Here is a 22431-nt window from a genome sequence, read left to right as displayed (position 1 = left end):
AACGTGGAACCCGACCTCGCGACCGCTACAGCTTCTCTTTTTTCCTTTCGCCATCTGCTGCCATTTGAATCACCATATCGCAACTGCCACAGCATTCCAGGGCCGTTGTCGACATTGGCTTTTTCTTCTCACCCTCCTCTCCTTTGGCCTTGCTCGACGCCAGAGCCCTTGCGCTGCTTTTTGGGCAGCGTCTTCGCCCACGGGTCACCCGCCACCACCGCTGAAAGCACCTCCTCATTCTCTCCCTCCTCTCCGCCCGATCGCGCGCACTTCCCTTTTCAACGAACCGCCCAATCGCCTCTCGACCAACCCTCCTTTTGTGCTCCTCGCCAGCCAAAGGATGCGATCGTGCTAAGAGTGCATCGCGCACCTTTGTTCGGGTTGTATTTTTTTCTACAGTCGTTTTTGTCAACTAGCCAGCATCGGCTGCCGTCGCTCTCGAGTACGACTGCCCGCGATTCGCCATACTGACGACGCCCACCCGTTGGATTCATCTCAAAGCCCGCCACCCGCCTATACAACACAAATTAATTTTATTGCGGCTCAAAACGCACCAGAAACTTCCCATTTTGCTTCAGACTGCGGCTTAGCAGTCTCGCCCGGCGCCATGGTTGACGACTCTGTCCTCGCCGCGGCTGCCCAAGTCGTCTCCTCTCTTGCCTCGGACCCCAAGACGGCGTCTTCGCTCACCGTATCACTCGGGTCCAAGATCAAGCTTCCTGGAGACGACTCCCCCGCCAAGCAATACTTCGAGATTGAGCTGCAAAAACTCGCCCTGAGAATCGCTCACCTCGAGCGGAGGGCTTCCACTGCACCGTCTGCTTCTCTCCCCGAAACCCCAAACGAAATCAACGACCCAGTCTTTGGCGAGGATCCTACCGTTTCTCCAGCCGTCCGCGCCGCCAAGGCAAAGCTCCTCCAGGCCAACCCAGGCTTGATGGAGGGCTCACGTTTCGGCGGCCACATAACAAAGGAGCAGCTCGAGGGCCTTCGCGAGCACGTCGATGGCCAGTCTAAGCTCCTCGACAACCAGCGTCACGAGCTGGCTGGCGTCAATGCTCAGCTCCTTGAGCAAAAGCATCTTCAGGAGCGCGCTCTCGAGGTGCTTGAGCAGGAACGCGTCGCTACGCTCGAACGAGAACTATGGAAGCATCAAAAGGCAAACGAAGCCTTCCAAAAAGCCCTTCGCGAAATTGGTGAAATCATCACGGCCGTTGCACGCGGTAACCTCACCATGAAGGTTCGTATGAACACCGTCGAGATGGATCCCGAAATTACTACTTTCAAACGCACAATCAACGCCATGATGGACCAACTGCAAATCTTCGCCTCGGAAGTCTCCCGCGTCGCTCGTGAAGTCGGTACCGAGGGTCTGCTTGGTGGCCAGGCCCGTATCGGCGGCGTTGACGGAACCTGGAAGGAGCTCACTGACAACGTCAACGTCATGGCCCAGAATCTCACTGATCAAGGCAAGTATTCTGCACTCTTTCGTCAGCTCGTCACCTCATCCTAACCCGTGTAGTGCGAGAAATTGCCTCCGTCACCACGGCCGTCGCCCACGGTGATTTAACCAAGAAGATTGAACGACCCGCTCGTGGAGAAATTCTCCAACTCCAGCAAACCATTAACACCATGGTGGACCAGCTGCGAACATTCGCCTCCGAGGTCACACGAGTAGCCAGAGACGTCGGCACTGAGGGTATACTCGGCGGACAAGCCGATGTGGGGGGAGTCAAGGGCATGTGGAACGACCTGACCGTCAACGTCAATGCCATGGCCAACAACTTGACGACTCAAGTACGTGACATTATCAAGGTCACGACGGCCGTCGCCAAGGGTGACCTCACTCAAAAGGTCCAAGCCGATTGCCGAGGTGAAATCTTCGAACTCAAGTCCACCATCAACTCCATGGTCGACCAACTGTCACAATTTGCCCGCGAAGTCACAAAGATTGCCAGAGAAGTCGGTACCGAAGGCCGGCTCGGTGGCCAGGCCACCGTTCACGACGTTGAGGGTACATGGCGTGATCTTACCGAAAACGTCAACGGTATGGCCATGAACCTCACAACCCAGGTGCGAGAAATCGCAAAGGTAACTACCGCTGTCGCCAAGGGTGATCTCACAAAGAAGATTGGCGTAGAAGTTCAGGGTGAAATTTTGGAGCTCAAGAACACAATCAATCAGATGGTCGACCGTCTCGGTACCTTTGCCGTCGAAGTCAGCAAGGTCGCCCGCGAAGTCGGTACCGAAGGAACACTTGGTGGCCAAGCCCAGGTCGCCAACGTCGAGGGCAAATGGAAGGATCTCACCGAAAACGTCAACACCATGGCTTCCAACCTTACAGTACAAGTCAGAAGTATTTCAGCTGTTACGCAAGCCATTGCCAACGGCGACATGAGCCGCACCATCGATGTTGAAGCAAACGGAGAAATCAAGGTTCTCAAAGAAACCATCAATAACATGGTTGGTAGACTCTCGAGTTTCTGCTACGAGGTGCAGAGAGTTGCAAAGGATGTCGGTGTCGACGGCAAGATGGGTGCCCAAGCCGACATTGCTGGATTGAACGGACGATGGAAGGAAATCACAACAGACGTCAACACCATGGCTGCCAACTTAACAACCCAAGTGCGTGCCTTTTCCGACATTACAAACCTGGCCACAGACGGGGACTTTACCAAGCTTGTCGATGTCGAAGCATCTGGTGAAATGGACGAGCTGAAACGCAAGATCAACCAAATGATTTCAAATCTAAGAGACAGTATTCAACGAAACACGCAGGCCAGAGAGGCGGCTGAACTGGCCAACAAGACCAAATCCGAATTCCTGGCCAACATGTCTCACGAGATTCGAACCCCCATGAACGGCATCATTGGCATGACGCAACTGACTTTGGATACCGACCTGACACAGTATCAGAGGGAAATGCTGAACATTGTCAATAACCTTGCGAACAGCCTCCTGACGATTATTGATGATATCCTGGACTTGTCCAAGATTGAAGCCAGGAGAATGGTCATTGAAGAGATCCCGTATACGTTACGTGGAACCGTATTCAATGCGCTCAAGACCCTGGCTGTCAAGGCCAACGAAAAATTCCTCGACCTCACCTACAAGGTCGACAGCTCCGTCCCCGATCACGTTGTTGGTGATAGCTTCCGTCTTCGACAGATTATTCTCAACCTTGTGGGCAACGCCATCAAGTTTACCGAGCATGGTGAGGTTAGCCTCATAATCAAGAAGAGTACACTGGATGAGGCGGTTGGACATGGGCAGTATGCCATTGAATTTGTCGTGGAAGACACGGGCATCGGTATTGCTAAGGATAAGCTGGACCTTATTTTCGACACATTCCAGCAAGCCGATGGTTCCATGACCCGCAAGTTTGGTGGCACTGGTCTTGGTCTGTCCATCTCAAAGAGACTGGTCAACCTCATGGGTGGTGACCTATGGGTCAACAGTGAAGCCGGCCGTGGCAGTCAATTTCACTTTACCTGCCGCGTCAAGCTCGCAATGGATGATCATGAGACTCTGTTCAAGCAGCTGGAGCCCTACCGCGGCCACCAGGTTCTCTTTGTGGACAAGGCTCAATCGAGCTCCGGTATTGAGATTCGTGCCATGCTGGAGCAGATTGGCATGCACCCTGTCGTGGTCGACTCGGAGAAGAGCTCTGCCCTGACAAGACTCAAGTCTGGCGGCGCCTTGCCGTACGATGCCATCCTCGTCGATTCCATCGAGATGGCGCGGAGACTCCGTGCCGTCGATGACTTCAAGTATCTGCCAATCGTTCTGCTTGCGCCAGTGGTGCATGTGAGCCTCAAGTCGTGCCTGGACCTGGGTATCTCCTCATGCATGACTACACCGTGCAAGCTGATTGACTTGGGCAACGGCATGATTCCCGCACTGGAGAACCGAGCAACGCCAACTCTGGCCGACAACACCAAGTCGTTTGAGATTCTGCTGGCTGAAGACAACACTGTGAACCAGAGGTTAGCTGTCAAGATCTTGGAGAAGTACCACCACGTTGTCACCGTGGCTGGCAACGGTTGGGAGGCTGTCGAGGCTGTCAAGGAGAAGAAGTTTGACGTTATTCTGATGGATGTTCAGATGCCCATCATGGGTGGTTTCGAGGCCACCGGCAAGATTCGCGAATACGAGCGTAGCATGGGTTCACATCGCACACCCATCATCGCCCTGACCGCCCACGCAATGATGGGGCATCGCGAGAAGTGTATTCAGGCTCAGATGGACGAGTATCTGTCCAAACCGCTTCAGCAGAACCAGCTGATTCAGACCATCCTCAAGTGTGCGACTCTTGGAGGGCCGCTTTTGGAAAAAAACCGTGAGCGTGAGCTGCTCGCCATGCAGGCGGACGCTAACTCGTCGCTCCACAAGGAAGATAGCGGACTGCTGCGTCCAGCCATGGAAAGCCGCTCCTTTACGTCTCGCGAGACGATGAAGGCCCGAGAAGCGGCCGCAGCCAACGGCAACGACCCGAACTCAAGGCAAGACGCAATCTCGAGAACACGTCAAGAAATGGCTGATACCCGGAGATTCTCCAACTAGAGCGATGGAGAGTATTCCAAAACTGTTTGACATGATGCGTGGAATCTGTTTACGACCAAGAGAAATTTTCATCTCACCTTTTTATTTATTCATTTTTGCTTGATAGGCAGCATGGCAAAGCGGATATTCTCTTTATCATCGCAATGACGTTTCTTAAAATGCCCCAATCATCGAAGCTCCACGAACGCTCTCAACTCGACGGCACGCTGTTTCGAACCGAAGACGATTGCTGAGACGCTGGGAGGCCTTTGAGCAAGCATTACTTTCTCTACTGTATTTTAACTCGAGTCGTTTTGGTGTTTGTGGAGACTGGTCATTATGGCGGCTACGACATTTTTTCTCTTTTTCCGAGCCCGCAAGAACAAAAACAAGAAAAACATGAAGCAAAGGGCTACCCAGATCGGGAGAAGACCCAGCGGGACAAGAACTATGGGCTGTTGATTTGGCGAAGGGCAAGATGTGCTGGCGATGGACAGGAGGTGCTGGCATTGGGCATTTCATAACTCGTATTTTTTGTCCATCTGTAATTTGCAGGTTTCAGTAAGTTTGTCTATTTTCGTTCGGTGCGAGTGCGTTTTTCTTTGCTTGTCTTATTGGGGGGGGGGGCCTTTCTGTACGTCAATTCACATTACAAATTCCTCAATTCTTTTGGTTTATATATTCAAAGATTGCTCCTTGTTTTTAATTTCCACACGCGAGTTACTGTTTGTGTTTTGTATGGTGGCATAGTCGGCCAAAGAAGGATTTTAGGCCCCTGCCCTTTGAGGCGTCACGGTGAAAGACACGGTAGCATTTTCTAATATCACTTTGAAGTTGAACGATTTAGCTTCCATGTACATCTTTTTGCTGCGGTCATGTCGCTCGTCAAAGCCTCACGGCTCGTAGTCCATTTTTTTTTGGCAATGTCTGGTCTATCAAGATGTTTTAGGAGTGTCGGGTTCATGCGCCTTTGCTGGTGTTGCTGCTGCCGTCGCCATTTGAGCCCGTCTTGTCGCCGATTTTGCTGTCGCTTCCCTCTTGCTGCTCAAAGGCGGCGAGCATGGCGTCGAGCTTGGACTCGAGGTTGGAGAGGTTGGCCTCGAGCTGCGTGGCGGTCTGCTCGCCCCTAGATTACGCGTTAGTATTCATTTGTTCTTGTTTTATAAAATGCGTGCCCTCATCCCCGTTGATGTTTGCATGCCGGGGGATGGCCGTGGGCGGAGAGCATCCAAGGGTGTGTGGGTTTACTTTGTGATTTCACGGTATGCCTGTGTGCTGTATTAGGGATGCACCTTGGCTTTCTCTATATTTTTACAAGCGCGTACCGTGGCTAGATCTTGAGGGTTGGATGGCAGCGCCTGCTTCTCATCCTTGCTGTCCGGCGACGTCATTTTTGAGGTGTTGTGTATAGATGCTTTTTTCAGTCCCGTCCCGCACTGCATCCAGGAACGCAAAAGGATGGAATTGCCGAGAGGCGATGAGGATGATTACCGTATCTTAAAAGGGATATTAATGTAGTTTTGCTGGCCTGATTGTTTTGGTCACGGTGATAAATCGCCCAGGATCAAGTGGCAACGGCTTGCTTGGCTATCGTCCTTGTTGGAGGCATATCTCACGTGACCGTCTGGTTGAATACATGACATGTATACTAGAAAACAGGATAATTTCGATATACAGTAATATTACAAAGATTGATCTGGACCTGACAGAAATTTACCTAGACACAAAAGATTTACACATGGCATTGCTTCCAAGAACAACCTGAGTGAGCGAGACCCCATCCTCCTCCAAATTGAGACATTTGCCGACCCATGTTCCTTCATCAACACACTCACCTCACGCCTTGATGCAAAGACATCTTTCGCCCCTGCTTTGACGCCAATACTTCGTTGATTCTAGGGTCTCGTCGCAGCCTTGCAGCAGCCCGCCCCATCGTCGCAGGAACGGCACCGTCGCCTCCCAGCTACGCGGATCCAACGCTTCGCCCCAGACAGCCAAGCCCTGGCCGCCAGGTCGTCCAGAGCTGCACCTCCTCGTCCTCGGCTAGGAACGAGGAGACGTGGATGGCCGGCAGCCAGCTGTTGCGCATCCGGGCCAGCGGGAACAGGTTGGTCCAGGGGCGGTGCGGGATGCGCCGCTGGAGCACCGTGGGGACCAACGACGCTGGGCCGGCAAAGGGCCTGGCCTCTTCTGTCGTCGGCGATGGTGGTGGTCCAACCAGTCCGAATGGCGACATGGCGTTGCATACAAGCCAGTCGACGGGTAGGTTGAGTATGGAAGCGTTGGCTGTCAAGGCATTGATGGTGTTTAGCTTGATGAGCCGCGTGAGCTGATCCGTATTCGGCCGATTCAGCATGTAACTCTGCAGGGCTTCCGGGGCGAAGCGCCCCAGGCGAGCGCGCGTTTGCACAGCTTTATCCGCGGTGCATTTCCCGGGAGTGTCTGATTCTATTGCGTCTGCAGCTTCGGCCTTCGCCGTCTTGGGTGGCTGCCTCTGGCGTGCTTTGCTCGCTTCATTAGTTCCATGGAACCACGAGTTATAAGTGACAGCGCTTACGGGCCTTCTGATTTAGCCGATTCTGTAACGTTTTTCTTTTTCTTCGGATCTATGATGCCGGTCCAGTCATCTTTCTGGTGCAGGACGATCGGCTCCCTAGAAGAGGCCACGACGGAGTTGTGGACACAACCTTTGGTGCGACGGATGACTTGCGCAGACAAGTTGGCTGCATGTACGTGCTCTCGTCGAGCATGCAGGCGGATCGGCCCCTTCCTGCCCGCCGTTGCCGTCCGCAACAACCGGGTGCCGGGGCTGCACCAGCACGTCGTCTAGCAGCGCGACCCGAATGTGGCTCTTCGTCGGCGCCGTGCAGGCAGGGCTGACTTTCGGTATCTTCGCATGGCGGGCCGTTTATGCGGCGAGGCTGCTGGCCGGTCGCGGCGACGACGACCCTGCCGCCCGTGGAGGACATGCAGGCGTGGGAGGCGGAGAGGATAAAAGCCAGAGGGGACGGTGCCAAGTTCGCGCTCGTGTTGACCGACGTTGAGGAATATTCCGAGACGTTGAGGAAAACCGCCGGCGAGGGGGCGGACGGGGTTGGACGGCAGTTGCCAGTGTTTCGACGTGAGTGGTTTCGGGCCTTTCTGGAGAGTCATGAGCTGCAAACGAAGATGTGGAGGACTGCAAACGAAAAGGCGAAAGCCAAAGACAATGGTGTCATTGCAAAGTCGCATCTATATATTTCTTTCACAATGCAAATCAAATCCTTGTCACTCGGTCAAAGCTCAGGTCATACCCGTCGTTCAAGTCATTCATTGCATATATACATATGTAATATTGCATTACATGGAAGATAGCCGCTTCTACGGCGCAGCATACTTGCAATCTATGCGCGATTCGTAGTTTGCAAAGCATTAAAAACAAGTATTCCTTCTTTTAAGTCCAGCCCGTTCCAGTCCTGGCCCATAGCTTTGTCCTCAAGCCACCCCAACACCTGACATTAACAATTGTTTTGAGAAGAAATGAAATGAAAAGTTCCAGCAACGAATTTCTACGCTGCAATGTGAGCAAGACAAAAGCAATAGGAAACAACAAGTACAGCCGTTACGCTGCCCACCATTTATTCCAAGGGCATACGCAAAAAGAAATCCTTAGCAAACCAAAAACTCCACGTTCATACATCCAAGATAACATCAGAAATGAAAACGCCGTGATTTCGAGCTCAAATGTGCACATGTCGTGGCCATGTATAGCTCCGCGCTTATTGAGAAACAAAACAAGAATGCGTCCACGCCCGAGTGGCCGAAAGCCAACACGGTGGGATTATTATAACTAGGAAAAGGCGGCACGCGACGAATGGCGTCGCTCGCCCTCAGCGACGGCCACCCCGACGGCCAACAATTTCGCCGGCTTGAAGAAGGGCACTCATGCCATCGAAGCGTCCCTTTTCGCCAGATGCGCTCAGTGGAGAGCGCTCAGTGGTGGTCATGACAACATCGCCATCTCCGGACTGCTCCGTCTTCATATGCCTGAATGTGGGTGAGTTGGACAGAAACCCTGCGAAGTGTGTTAGCATCTGAGAGAGACCTGGGGCCGATGTTCACAACGTACCATAGCCAGGCGATCCATGAGGGTGTTCAAGCGTATCCTTACTATTGGGCATGCTGGATCCCCTTGGAGGGGCTTTGGTGTAGGGCGAATTAGATGCCGCTTGGCTGGAAAGAAGGGCATGTATCGGCAGTGCGCTATCGCCAGCTGGACGAGTGTCGGGCAGTTTCGATCCTCCAGTCCGTTTCAAGCCCTCTTCACTTTGGTATGAGAGGGGCGAACCCATAATCATCGGAGGGGAGCCGGTAGGGTGGAGTCGTCCGCTAATACCAATATGTTTGTCCTTGTCAAGCATATCTGACAGTGATGGTAGTTGCTGAAGTATCTTTGAAGGCTCTTGGGGGTTCGAGCGATCATACCACGTGGCGGAGTGCTGCGAGTGGCGTCCGTCAATCGGGCTGTTGCTTTCGAAACGAGAGTGGCGTGGCGACAATCCATCTTCGTCGAGGGAGTTCCTGTGCGAAAGCGCCGTAGGTGCAGTAGAGGACATTTGGGATTCGGCGATGGATGCGATCGAATCGACTCGGCGACGACGGTGAGGGGGCGGTTCACTTTCTCTTTGTCTCTCGCTACTACTCCCGCTTGCTGTTCCAGAAAGGCCGCTCGAAAGCGTCCCGCTGGTACCGCCGCTCGTGGTGCTTCCATAACTACTATCATGACGAAGTCGACCGGGATCGCGCTTGGCATCTACCCTTTGCCTTTTGGGGGCCTCTGTTGCTGGGCGCGAGTCAGACGGTGAATATACGGCAACATGATGGGCCGAGTTCTTACGCAGATGGGCCTTGGAAGCCTGGTTGTGTTTGTTCTGCTTTTCCTTGAACTCTTGAAGATACTGTGCGTATCTGCGATATTCGGCAGTCTTCTTGTATTCGGCGAGTCTTCGTCGGTACTTGTCCTTGGCTGCATTGGCCTGATTCTCATACGATTCTCGTTCAACCTGGTCCAAGTTTTGCCAGTTCTCCCCAACGAGCTTGGCAATTTCTGTGAAGGAGAGGTTGTGACTCTTGAGGTCTTCTCTCATTTCTAGGAGAGCAGACGGTTAATGCATACTCATGTGGAACGGCAGGGACGATGCTTACTATTCGAAAAGAGAACATAGGCGGACGGTGGCCGCTCAGGTGCATTTTCATCTGGCTGTGACAGGTTAGATTGCGGCCTGCATGAGTTGAGGATTGACAAGACACGTACCTTGGGGTGACGCCGATATTTCCTCTTAGTAACGCCGTTGGTGGACTCGGAGCCAGCCTCAGAGCGAGTAGTACTCTCTCGCCTGATATGTTGTTGCTGCTTGGCATCCTCCGAACCAGGCTTCAACGTCGAGACCAAAGCGACACTGGGCGCGATTCCTCGAGCATTGGCGATACGCCTTTGAAGTTTCTACGAGGTCATGTTTAGTAAATGCAGGCGAACGAGTGCAAGATCTGGCTACTTACTCGTCGATGGCCGAGCTTGACCCCGAGTGCATCGCTATCGGGACGGTCAGCTGTGAATTGCGTGAATGTGCAAGGTGAGAATGAAGAAGCTTACAGGTCGGACTCTTGAATATCGAGGATGGTATCCCAGGAGTCAAAGCCCTGGTCGACGAATGCATCTAGGTACTGGGTGAGACCCAGCTCGACAAAAGCCGACTCCAACTCGCGAGGCATGCAGTCGATTTTTGGGGGGTCGTTGGTGTAAGAAACGGTGTCGAAGGCCTCAGCAGATCGTAGGTTCCTTATCAAAAGGCTGAGAGATTGGAGGAACGGCGATGGCCGGCATTAGATACAAAACGATAAAGCTGATGACGGGCGATGCGAAATCGAAGAAAATCCGAGAGTGTTGACTGTAAGTCTGGATATTACTGGGCGCAATGTGGCAATGAGGCGACAGCGGGAATATAAATGGCGATGACCAAAAAGTGTAAACCGGAGGATTAGCTCAAGACTAATGGGAGCAGAGAGCGTAGGTGAGAAGTAGGTCCGGGCAATCGAGATGCAGCACAAAGTTAGTCCAGGTGGTGCTGCAGGGAAAGGTCGGCCGCGGCGTGGCGTTGCTGATATGATGGCAAGGTGGATGGACGGATGTGAGTGGCTTGTGCCGGGAGTCAGTTGGCTATTGGTGATGGCAGCTGTTCAATGTTTGAGCGGGTGTCGTTGTAGTTGATGGGCGTGAGGCTCGGAGCCGGATCAGAGTCTTATGACGGCAAAGGCTGTTGGAAGACGGTTGGCGCGAAGGAGGCGGCGTTGGAGGAGGATGGATGGACGGACGGGCTGTGAGTGAGAGCCACGAATGATGAGTGAGAGAGAGGCGAGTGAAGTAAAGGCGAGGTGAGTTGTTCAGGTGGTATAATAACAGTGAAGACGGAGTTGAGGCAAGCCGGCGGCTGGTTGGCGTGTGCTATTGATTGAGAGCCCGTTTTTGCTGTGCTAGCGGGAAGGAAATGGAGATTGTGACGCAATAGAGCACTGGCGATCCTATCCAGGTGTGGTGTGTGGAGAGTGCTTTGGCTGCGTCGCGAGGGCAGGGCAGCAAATTGGACAAGACAATCGAGATTCCGGTTCTGCCTGGGAAACCCTAGACGGCGGGCAGAGGCAGCTGGACGGGCATGCCGCTACAGAGGCGAAACCGAAGAATGAAGACGGGACGGCTGGGACGTGAGGCGACAAAGTCGGACAGGGAGACACGCGGCGGCGAGGGGCGAGAGAGTCGGCAACGAGTGGGTTGGATGATGAAGATATTACGAGTCGGTGGGAATTGGGGAGGAAGAAAAAGAGAAGAAGAAGAAAAGTCGACGCCGCGGCTGGTTGGAAGAGTAGAAGCCAGCGACGAGCGACGAGGCCTGGCTGGCTGGGCCTGGGGCTGCTGGCTGGCCCGGCCTGAAAGGGCTCCAGTCGGCCGTGGACCTCTGGGAGCTGCCCTCAGGTCCCCTCCCCCCAGTTGAGTGAGAGCGGGCGGCGCAGGTGGTGGTGGAAGGTCAGAAGAAGCTAAGAAACGGAGGGGGGCGCAGCTGAGGGGGAGGGGTGTCTGTAGTGGGAGCAGCCCACGATGGGAGAACTCAAGCAAGTACCTGCGTTTGCCTCTGCTTGCTATTTTTTTTTATTTTTTTTATTTTTTAAAAAAATGAATTTTTTTTTTCCACCTTTGTTGCCAGCTGCCAGCGGCCAGCCACCAGCTGCGAACTGCCAGCTGCTAGCTCATAACAGCACCTGCCCGCCAGTTGTTTATCCCGTTTGCACGCTACCAGGTGCCAGTTGGCACCTATAATCAGGCGCGCAACAATGATGATGGGCGGCCAAACGCACTGTGCGGGGTGCAGCCGGCATGTTGTTGAGCTCTTTGTCGAAATATCCGTACCTCGTCGTGTGTACCGAGTACTGGTAGTGATGGTGCCATGGGGTCTGATATATCTGGCAAGCCATTCCATTTCTGGCTTAGATCCTGTCCGTCTCTCTTCGACGACTCCTTTCCAATCCGCCGTCGAAGCAAAAAGGAACGCAGAAAGAAGGAAAATGCAATGCTTTCTGAGTGGCCGTTGTTGGCGGGTTGCTTCCTCTGGCTAGTCATTGGCCTGCATACACCACTCCTCTTTACATTCAATCCGTTGCCATAGTATGAGCCCTCACTATATTATGAGCTCCCATAATGGCGCCAGTTTGCTGCACGTGTTGCAGTTGGTGCCTGCTACCTAGTCACCAGTCTCATCTTGGCCGCTCCAAGCGAAAACAGGGAACACGCCACCGGAGACAGCCCGGGTCTGTGGCGACGCCGTCTCCCCATGGCAATGACTGAAAAATGGCATGGTGGCACCATGGCAATATGGCAAATGCTTTTGGCCCATTGCCATAACACCCTCGTCTTTGCGCTCCCTCTCTCGCCCCCCTGCAAGAAACTTTCCCTTCCCCTTTCAGTCTTGTTGAGAAGGCTGCCATGGGCTCACCAGATCCCATGCGGCTCCATTTTGTGTGGCAGTGGCGTACGCCCAACGCGATGAAACCTCCCGTTTGCTGCGTACAGGCCTGCCGGTGGCCTCCAGGTCTGCACTCATTCCGGGATTGTTCAGAAACATGGCCATCCTGTTTCCTCTTTTCGTTCATGAGACGCATGGACTAGCTGGCAGACGGCCTGCACACGGAGGCGCTGCTCGGGCCTCTCGACGAGGTTGAGGGTACGACTTTCTTTTGTCTTCGTTTATTACGTGCGTTGTCTCTTATTTTTGCAGTTTTATACCCGACGCGACGGGGCTCGAAGCTACAGAGCGACATCGCGCCTCACTCCGGTTCGATACAACGGCCGTGTCGATCAGCAACGCGGCCACGCAGAAGCAACAACGAGACATTACATGCATGGAAATAAGAAGAGGAAAATTGAGGGAATATGCAAGAAACATCGTCTCAAAATGCAATGAGCCACTGGCCGGCACGCGAGGAAGAAGCTGCCCCGTTTGAGACGTTCGCTGCGTTTGAGACGTTCGCTGCCGGCCGTTGGCGAGCCAGCAACCGACAGACTGACCACCACTGCTAAGCTTCCATGGACTCGAATAACTACCTAATAAGCTAGTTTGGCTACTGACAGTTAACCATTGTCAATACCACCACTCCGGTGTGAAGTAGCCACCAACCCCCACACAACGCCGTTGATGCCCTGGGCTAATGACGCATGTACTGTGCTGTTAGCCGGCACACTGGGTCAGTGTCAGAGTCAAGCAGAAAAATAAGATTAACCAGAGGCCACAGAGGCATCCGGCCCAAGTCGGGATGATGAGCTCATCACCGGCCAAGACAAGATGCAGTTCCCATCCGTGAGCATGTCAATACGGAAGAAGCCGAAGAAAAATGGGCATGATGGTCCAAAGGCGACAGTGAGCACCAATTTTATTTGCCAGTATCCGTGGACCGATGTAATGGTCACAGCTGCACTCGGTGATTGCGCGACTCCCAGCTTCTAACCTGGCGGGCCGACAACAAGCTACCTATCTATTGTGGATGACGACCAAATAATGAGGCACCCGATCCAATCGTGACATGGGATCACAACAGATGAATGAGCAAATAAGGCAAAGAGGAGCAGGAGGGGAGGAGGGGACGAAAACCTCCGTAGTGCATGGCCATTTTGCAACTTGGAATGACACAAGGCTAACTCACGGATCGATGTCTAAGCCTATTTTCGCGATGCCCAATACTAGCCTCAATTCGCAGTCATCGACGCTAACCGCAGCCAGTGAGATGGGCAAGCACCACGCGCTACAGCATCGTCGATGACACCCCTTCTAGGTGGGCAAGACCCGCGTCAGGCTTGGCTTGTTGCTTTCCTCTAGTTTTTTTTTATTTTTTATTTTTTAGCGGGATGCAGAAGAAGAGTGCACACGCCCAAGCACAAGGCGGTCGGGTCAGACGAAACTCGATGCCATTTTCTGCCTTTGTCTAGACCAGTAATCCCCAAAATCTGTACTGTGCAGCCAAGGGAAAGGACCAGGTTACCACTTGTCGACCTACCAGTAGGCCATACAGATTCCAAACACCCCGATTATTATAGTCGGTACGCCCTTTTGTCTCTTTCCCGCACAACAAACTACATACCTCGCAGCTCGACGTTGACGTAATAATGGCTTGGAACCCCCGCCAAAACCGCACGTGTCAGCCTCCGGGCCAGAAACGCCGCCATTGTCTTTGTCTTACAAGCACATATACGAGAAGAAAACGGCGCGCGCCGTAGAACGGAGGGGGGGCATGAGGATGTCATGCAACCGCCGCCGCTCCTCCCAAGTTTATTACGGAGGTGCGGGCCGGGTCGAAGGGGTGGCGAGGAAAAGGAAAGTTACCTCCGGGGCAGCGGCGAAAACAGAAAAGCGCATACACATACATACTTGCAAATAACGCCAGAGGAAAGGGCCCTGAATGATCGGCAATGACTGATGAAAGCATCCTTCTGTTTGGCTCGGTGAGGCGAGCGAAGCAAAGCCAAGTTTGGATTGCAGGCTGCCATCTACACTAACTTAGCCTTGCTTGTGCGCTATCCGCTTGTGCTAGATCACATCCAGCTTCAGGCCGTGGACCGCTAACTAGGGTGAACGTGGCGGTCGCGCCGCAGCTCAGTGTTGCGCTGTGATTTTTTTTAATGGCCTTTTGGCATTGTACTTGGAGATGGTGGTGAATTGCCCGTTTTATTTTAATCTTTTTAATCCAACATTGCCATCATGGGCGCTCTGTCATTGGCAGGCTTCCAGAAAAGAAAGCAAGGGGAGGGGAGGGGGGGTGCCAGTTTTGAAAATGCCACTATGGAGTGTAAAGATCTCGATGTCGTTTGAGCTAGGCAGCTGCATGGACGTGGGGTGACACTGCCCTAGGAGGGGGGATGCATGACCTGGCGTTGGAGGAGGGTAGCCTGAAGCGCGGGCACAAGGGGGGCCGCGTTCAATGTGAGTATTCTTGCACAAGAATTGTTGATGAGAATACTTGAGTGAGTGAGGCCCGGTGCATAATAATAGATGCAGGTGAGAGAATAGAGTGAGTGAGCGGCTGGATGAGGGGTGCGTTGTGTGAGCGGTGATTGGTGAGCACTTCAGTTGAGGCCCCCCTCTCAGGAGGCACGAGCTAATAATAAAAGGATGAGGAAAATAAAAATAAAAAGTCGAAGAATTGCTGGTACAGAGGATTCGTCTTTTGCATGCCACAGAGGCATGAATCCCAGCAACAAGTGGCGCCAGTCGTCTGCCGTGCCCATCGAACTTGTGCCTCTGGGATCGAGGTTCTGGCGTGCCCATCGTGCTTTTGGCGTGGACATCGAGGATTTGCATGCGCAGAAATGGGTGCGGCCCCATATTCCGAGGTTGGGGGCGTGCCGAGTCGATGGGGGTGTGCTTAGCGGGGCACTACTAGTAATACGCAAACTGCGGCCTCTCAAAGCTACCAGTGCCAGTGACTACTCCGTACTGAAGCAGTCAGTACCAGCACGTACGGACACAAGCAAAAAAACATCTCCCAGCTCCATGTCAACGTGCTGTATCCGTACTCCGTTCCGTGCCGGTAGTCCTCTCAGTACAGTGCTTTCCGTCTGTAGCTTAGTACGGAATATCTAGCTTGCTCCCCTCACCAGTCAATCAGACATCACGGCATATTCCTCCGTTCTCGCTCATTGGCCAGTGGCCTTTGACTAGATATTTCCTGTAACCCCTTTCCAGAGACACTCAACACTCCCCGGATTGCAAAATATTCTGCCTGCTGCAACCTTGAACTCGCTGCTACCCAAGATAGGTACTTGCATAGGTAGGTATCCGTCTGTCTGGGTTCGCTCGCTTACCAGTACCAATTACATCGTACCTAGCCCAGCGTCCTCACAGCAGCTCCTTCCTTCACGCACCTCTACTGGGAAAATGCATATGCAGGCTGATTTTTTGCAACGACGTTCATTTCACATCATCTCTCTCCCACTGTCTTACTCGAGAGCCTGTATTATTGACGGCTAGATGCCTCGATCGCCTCCTGTTGCTCCTGGCCAAAGCCGGGTCTATCGACAGACGCTAGACCCTTTTTTTCTTCTTGCTTTACGCTTGGCTACTCCCGTCTTGCATGCGAGAAAAGTTCGCCCCTGTCATGTCATTGTTCGCAATTGGCATGGCGGCGGGCATCTTGGCCGCTTTGCCCATGTTGTCATGTCCCGTCACCATTCCACTAATATCAGATCGGCGTCTGTGTTTGGACACCTCGCTTCGGATGCTGTGTCAAGTCCTCTGGATATCGAGCTATGAGAAATCCCATCGTAGAAATTTCCAGCACAAATTGGTTTCTCAGCCTTGGATGGTCATCTGCACCGTCCGCCGCCCAGTTCACGTCATATTGATACATGTTCATGAAAACGGCCACCACTACTCGGTACATGCATCAGCAGTTCGGTTCTAGCACAGGACAAAAGAAAGCTTAGCTTGCATCAGCAGGTCTTGTGCATCGACAAATTTATTCCTGCATACCGCCATATCCTTGTATACACAATTGCGGCGTTCATCATTGATCAAACAGCAAGCCTGCTGCAAGAACCACAACTGGCTGCGCACCGACAAGTGCGTCGGGGTGTCGCGGCAAGAAACACGTATTTGCTTTCGCATCCCATGGGCACATGCGTACCTTGCAGCCAAGAGCTTACCGGTACATACTGGTACACCTACCAGTAGTCGCGGGAGGGGAGCCTCTGTTCTCGCACCCTCCCCCCCTCCCATACTTGCCGGGCTACGGCGATCGACACTTTTCACCTTCATCGACGGTTTCTGCGGCCGACACGCCATCGCGTCCCGCCAAAAGGCTATTCCCGAGTTTCACCGTTGTAAACTCTGCGTAACGGGACGCCCAGAATACGAAGAAAATATAAAACGGAAAAAGGAGACAAAATTTGGAGAAAAAACTGGCCAAAGTGGGATCAGCTCGGCCAACACCACGTCACTCATACACAATCAATCGCCAGTCTCACACACTGGTCCCAACCCCGGCGTGAAGCAACATCGACATTCTCTGTTCACATCGAAAATATAACACCCGTAAGCGACAAAAAAATTACAGTGGAAACGTCGCCCATAAAATACAGGGGGGGTCACTCCCTGTCTCGGCCATGTTGCCATCACACCCTCTTGCTTTTCTGGCGTCGTGCACCATTCAAAACCGCCAAAAGTAAACCGTAGCAGGAAGCGTCCGCTCGCTAGGCCAACCAGAACTCGACATCTCGATGCGCTTTCCATCACGATTCAGCCTATTTTTTGTCCCTCTTTCCTGTATGCTAAAAAAATTCCACTCTTGCATGCCCATCACACGCAGCGGCATGACACATCTCGATGCTCTTATCAAAAGGTCTGTGTAACAATTGCGTCTGACAGTTCGGGGCAAAGGTCATCCCTTTCTTCTTTTCTTCCATTTATTCACATTCCCTCGTCCTGTACCGTTCATCGATACACTAAGAATAAAACTGGAGTGTGCTTCTTGGCCTGCCAACTTGCCGTTTTCTCGCTGCAGTATCCCTGGTTCGCCGCAACTCCTCCTAGTCCCAGCATGGTAACGACCGGCATGAGGAGCAAAACGCCTACATCGACATCAGTCCAGCCCGACGGTGCTCTAAGAGCCAGGATGGAGTAATATTTGCTAGGGACGCTTTTTGAGGACTCTGTGCAGTAAGAGTTGTCCATGACCTCCCGTGTTAGTGATAAAGGTGAACGAAAACTCACCACGTATACGTTGAGAATAAATGCAGCATGTTGGTAATCAAGATTCTATTAAAGTAGACGTGTAACTGCCTTGTATGCTCGAAAACCAAGAAAATTTGCGCCCACTAATTCCTACAAATGAGCGTCTCGTCGGGCTGGCGGCACGTCGTCGCGCTTCGTAGAGCTCTATAGGGTAGGCACCCTTCCGTATTGAACATCACATTTTGTCTACTTCTTTCGTGCCGAATCGCGGATGTAGGGGTGAATAAATGTTAGACGTTCAAGTCTCGGATTGACGTAGTGAAGTATATCCCAAGCTTCACAGTCTTTGCTCAATCTGGTGCAGCTGGGCTTGCTGAGCATGTAGTTGCACCTTGCGATGAGTGGAGCGGTGTCGTGAATGCATCAAGGCCAACGCGTCGACGTTCTACCCGAGATATTTTCTCGATTGAATTAGAATCGTACGAGATGTGCGGAACGGTATACGTTTTGCTTGCCCCCTCTCGCATCGCAGCAGTTGCTGAGATGATTTTACAACTCGCTCCACGCAGCCAGATTTTCATGTCTGCTGGCAGGGAACCCTTGAACAAGCCTTCTCCAGCACTGAGCAGCCCTGGAAGCTTCCTGTTAGGCATTAATTACATGATCGTCCCCGCGTGGTCACTGCGCAATTGAACGGCTTGATAATATGAGGCTATGCGCGCTTTTACACCAGGCGTCAGGACTGGAGATGCTCCACTGCGAAGCTAATGCAACAAGGCTGACGATCCAGGGACCGGTGCCACGTTTGCTATATAGGGCTGGCCAGCCCGTCAACACATATCCTCAAGCAAATGGCCATTTCAGGGTGATGGCAATAAAGAAGAACCTTTGTCTCTCTTTCGAGAGAGAGAGCTGATCATCTCCTCTACCTCGTCGTACTCTCCACCTTGTCGTACTGACACTCCAACGGCTCGGCCCTCGGGGAGATCATGTCTTGCCGGTTTTCCGCAAAAGTATACATCATCATCGGCGGTGCCTCCGGCATTGGTCTCGCAACCGCCAAACCTCTGCTCAGCCACGGACGCGAGCCGTAGCTCTCTGCGACATCGGCAAAGACTGGACTGGCCAAGCTCCGGGAGGCGACTTTAGAGAGTGGCCAGATGTGGCTGAAGAAGGAGGAGCAGACGGGCGACGGATCCGTCTGCCCAAATCGGACACTGTGATGGGATTGTTCATTCATTCAGCACTGTCATCCGTAGATGTTGTTGAAGGTTGATGGAAAGAATTGAACTGTCCAGCCCCACAACGTTCCGAGTGTGTCAGTGACTGTGAGATGCGAATATATCAGGATAAAAAGTAAGGTTGAATGAATTAAAAGACTTGGTCTCATAAAAAACAACAACAACAACAACAACAACAACAACAACAACAACATATTTTCAATAGATAATCATCACTGTACAGATTGGTGTTGTGCCCCAACGTGTCCCATCTTGCTTGGTTGATGGGTATTGCGTCTTCTTCCTCTTCTTCTTCTTCAGCATGCATGTGGCTCTCGCGTGTTTCTCCTCCCATTACGCCTCGCCCTCCAGCCCCTCGGCGGTCCAGTCTTTGCGAATCTCCAGCTCCTTGAGGTCCTCAGTCTTGTTGATGACGAGGCCGCGCTCGTTGGCGAGGTGCAGCAGGCTGATGAAGCAGTACGACGTAGAAATGTCATTCATGGCGGGCTTGGGGTACACGCGCTGGAGGTCGTTCATGACCCGCGTGAACTTGAGCGTCGGGTTCGTCGTCGCGTCCTCGGGTGGCTGCTGCGGCGGCTGATGCTCCGAGAGGGAGCGGCGGCCGGCGGGCTCAGGCGGGGGCATGCTGGGCGGTGTCTGTGTGTTGTATGATTAGCAAGACTACAGCTTGGACCGGGTAATTTAATTGGTGCCTTACTTGAAGTGCTTCGAGGCCCATGCCCTTCCAGATTTCGTCCTTGAGACGACGAATATCAACCTTTGTCGCCACACGCGCATACTGCACGTATTCTGGACGCACGCGTCGGGTAGCTGCGACGAGGGTGTCGCCAAACGCGCCCATGGGATTCGCCATGGTGTCGCCGCCAAACATGGCCGTCACGCCGCCTATGTTCTCCGTTAGGCCCATGTCGGCGCCCGCGCCGCCCAAGTGCTCCTGGGCATCCGCGAATTCCATGTCGTCGTCGTCATCATCGTCGCCGCCGCCCGCAAACGGCAAGGCGTCGTCTTGGAAAAAGTTGGCGTCGTAGTCGCCACCAGGGAGGGCCGTCTCCTCGGGCGCCTTTTGCTGCGCCCAAAAGGCCTCGTCCAGCTCACCTACGGGCTGGTTGTCCATGTCGTTGTTATTGCCGCCAAACATGCGCCGCCCGCCGTGGTGGTTGCCGGTGCTGCGCTGGATTAGGCGCGCCTTGGGCTTGAGGAACAGGCTCAGCAGCGATTTGGAGTTGAAGTGCTTGTCATCGGGCAGCAGGTTGCGAGACTTGGACTTCCAGTCCTTTTTGGCGAGGCTGATGGTGGTGTTGCTCGCGGCTTGTGTGTAGAGGGCGTCGGTAAGGCTCGAGTCAATCGCGGAGCCAAAGTCGACCTCGAATGGCTCTTTTTCCTTGCGCTTCTTGGGCGTGTCGCTAGCAGGCTTGCTGGTGTCTTTAATTTTGCGGATGCGCCAGTGCTCAGCGCTTGTCCAGTTCTTTTGCAGAGCCTGGTCAAAGAAGCTCAGGATATCTTGGTGCATTTTATCGGCGTTTTGGGGATTCGAAACGGAAATGACATAGTCGCCATTCTCGTCGAATTCATCTTCCTCCATGCCATCCTCTCCTCCCATGGGGCTATCGTATGCGCGCATTTGAGGCTCCAGCGCTGCTTCTCGTGCCCACGCTTCACCACCTTCACCAAAGGCTACGTCATCGCCAATATCGAAGCTGCCCAGGCCAAGGTCATCATCGTCAAAACCCATGGGTGCATCGCCATCGATAAGCATGCCAGAGTTGTCGCCAAATGCGCCGGGCAGACGGCCGTCCTCGTCTCCGCGCCAGTCCTCGGGGGCCTTGAGAAAGGGAATATCCATGGATCCGGAGGGGTCACCTAGCTCGAAGTTCTTGAGCGAGGGGCAGACATCAAATTCCTCGAGTCGGCTCAAATCAGGAAAGTATCGTTGTCGCAGACCAGTCAGGTCAATCTCGATATCTTGCGGGTCGTCCTCCTGCTCAGCCTCCTCGATGCGAAGAGCCTCGACGTCGCTCTGAAGCTGCGAGATCTCACTCTCCAAGTTTTCCTCGTCTTCATCTAGATCAACTTCGGCTTCCTCTTCAGCCTTTTTGTCGCCAGAAAGGTCGGTGGCGTCGGTATCGTCACTACTATCAAAGACGATGCGCCCTTGAGAATCGATCATAAGGTGATTGAGGAGAAGTCCTTTGGCGCCACCTTCATCAAAGTCGGCAGAGGCCTTCTTGAAGAGAGGATCGACGGAGAATTCGAGCTCCAACTTTTTGAGTTGTAGAGATGTGAATGAAGGTGCCAGCGTGGCCTCGGATCGTTGTGACTAGAGTGCCCTTGTTAGCATGCATGTGCCGTCTCGCGCCTTTAGTCAAGGCCATTCATACCTTCTTCTTGGGCTTCTTCTTAACGTTGCCATCTTCGTCCAGTTCATCCTCGCTCTCGTCTCCGGCGCCTTCTTCACCATCGCCCTTCTTTTTGCTGTTGCTATCGGCCAAGCCACTCAGCAGCTTACCCGTCTCGGTCGCGACACTATCGACTCTGTTTGTGTAAATTTTAACGCAGCCGTCGAGGGTGCAACTGGCTTTCTGGAAGTTGACGCCATCGCCTTCCTTTAGCAGAGACATGTCGTGAAAGTAGTCGATGAGGGCAAAGTTCCAGGAGTTGGTGGCGTTGATCTTGTTGTCGGTGGCCATCTTCATCCACTCCTCAAAGTTGGCGAGGATGGGGACGCGCTTGGCGGGCGTGAGATTTACGCCATTGATGATGATGGGATCATCAGAGAGATCGAGGCCACGCGAGGCGCGCGGTGTGCCGGCGTTGGAACCAGGCGCTGCATTTTCAATGTCGTCGAATCCGAGGCTGGATTTGCGCGATCCGGAAGCGGCCGCCTTGAGCTGGTTGATTTGCTTTTCCTGGAGAACTTTTCGCGAGTTTATGCGTTTGCCACGCTCTTCCGCGTCGTCGTTGAGAGGAATCCTGCCATTGTGAGCGTCTGTTGTGAGTGTCTGCGTCGTGCGGTGTTGCGCGACCAACCCTGGTGAGGGGCTAGATTGTTATGCGACGCGATGGACTTACGAGTTGAGCGACCCCGACACCGATCTGACGCTGGCGCTGCCGGAGCGCGGCATCTGAGCGACGCGAGGCATTTTGAAAGGGAGCGTAAGGGGAGAGCAGCCGTGATGAGGAGCAGATTTTCGGCCAAGGAAAGGCCCTGTGTCGCGTCTGTCGCTGAAGTGGTTGTGGTGTTGCCCTGGTTCACCGGCTTACCAACGAAGTAAACAAAGTGCCCTTTCAGTAAGGCTTGTACACAAAGTGGCGCGCTGAAGTGTGGCTAGTGCACGGCGGCAGCGGGACTGCGTGGCGGTCTTGCAGTCTTGATTCTCAGGCATCGAGATTGCCAGCAGCCC

At 53.3% G+C, this 22431-nt stretch overlaps 5 protein-coding genes across 5 annotated transcripts; 1 reads left to right on the top strand and 4 right to left on the bottom strand.

Moving 5' to 3' along the window:
* Window positions 1–607: 607 nt before the first annotated feature.
* On the top strand, window positions 608–4563 carry LMH87_004112 (uncharacterized protein; the record flags this gene model as incomplete). Its single annotated transcript, XM_056195283.1, has 3 exons — window positions 608–1469; window positions 1523–4339; window positions 4397–4563. 3 exons carry the CDS (start codon window positions 608–610, stop codon window positions 4561–4563), a joined length of 3846 nt encoding a protein of 1281 aa, XP_056048927.1.
* A 939-nt stretch (window positions 4564–5502) lies between these two features.
* Window positions 5503–5984, bottom strand: LMH87_004111 (uncharacterized protein; the record flags this gene model as incomplete). The annotated part of the gene is made up of 3 exons (XM_056195282.1): window positions 5503–5668; window positions 5791–5810; window positions 5868–5984. The coding sequence occupies 3 exons, from the start codon at window positions 5982–5984 to the stop codon at window positions 5503–5505; spliced, it is 303 nt and encodes a 100-aa protein (XP_056048926.1).
* A 521-nt stretch (window positions 5985–6505) lies between these two features.
* On the bottom strand, window positions 6506–6898 carry LMH87_004110 (uncharacterized protein; the record flags this gene model as incomplete). The annotated part of the gene is made up of 1 exon (XM_056195281.1): window positions 6506–6898. The coding sequence occupies one exon, from the start codon at window positions 6896–6898 to the stop codon at window positions 6506–6508; it is 393 nt and encodes a 130-aa protein (XP_056048925.1).
* A 1513-nt stretch (window positions 6899–8411) lies between these two features.
* LMH87_004109 (uncharacterized protein) lies at window positions 8412–10293 on the bottom strand (the record flags this gene model as incomplete). Its single annotated transcript, XM_056195280.1, has 7 exons — window positions 8412–8596; window positions 8651–9364; window positions 9419–9670; window positions 9727–9781; window positions 9836–10024; window positions 10081–10114; window positions 10175–10293. The coding sequence occupies 7 exons, from the start codon at window positions 10291–10293 to the stop codon at window positions 8412–8414; spliced, it is 1548 nt and encodes a 515-aa protein (XP_056048924.1).
* Window positions 10294–19363: 9070 nt separating this feature from the next.
* On the bottom strand, window positions 19364–22170 carry LMH87_004108 (uncharacterized protein; the record flags this gene model as incomplete). Its single annotated transcript, XM_056195279.1, has 4 exons — window positions 19364–19666; window positions 19728–21347; window positions 21409–22000; window positions 22100–22170. The coding sequence occupies 4 exons, from the start codon at window positions 22168–22170 to the stop codon at window positions 19364–19366; spliced, it is 2586 nt and encodes an 861-aa protein (XP_056048923.1).
* Window positions 22171–22431: the final 261 nt, after the last annotated feature.

Source organism: Akanthomyces muscarius, chromosome 2, assembly GCF_028009165.1.
Source record: "Akanthomyces muscarius strain Ve6 chromosome 2, whole genome shotgun sequence".
Classification (NCBI taxonomy): domain Eukaryota; kingdom Fungi; phylum Ascomycota; class Sordariomycetes; order Hypocreales; family Cordycipitaceae; genus Akanthomyces; species Akanthomyces muscarius.
The sequence above is the reverse complement of the archived record's forward strand: the minus strand, read 5'-3'. Positions and strand labels throughout refer to the sequence as shown.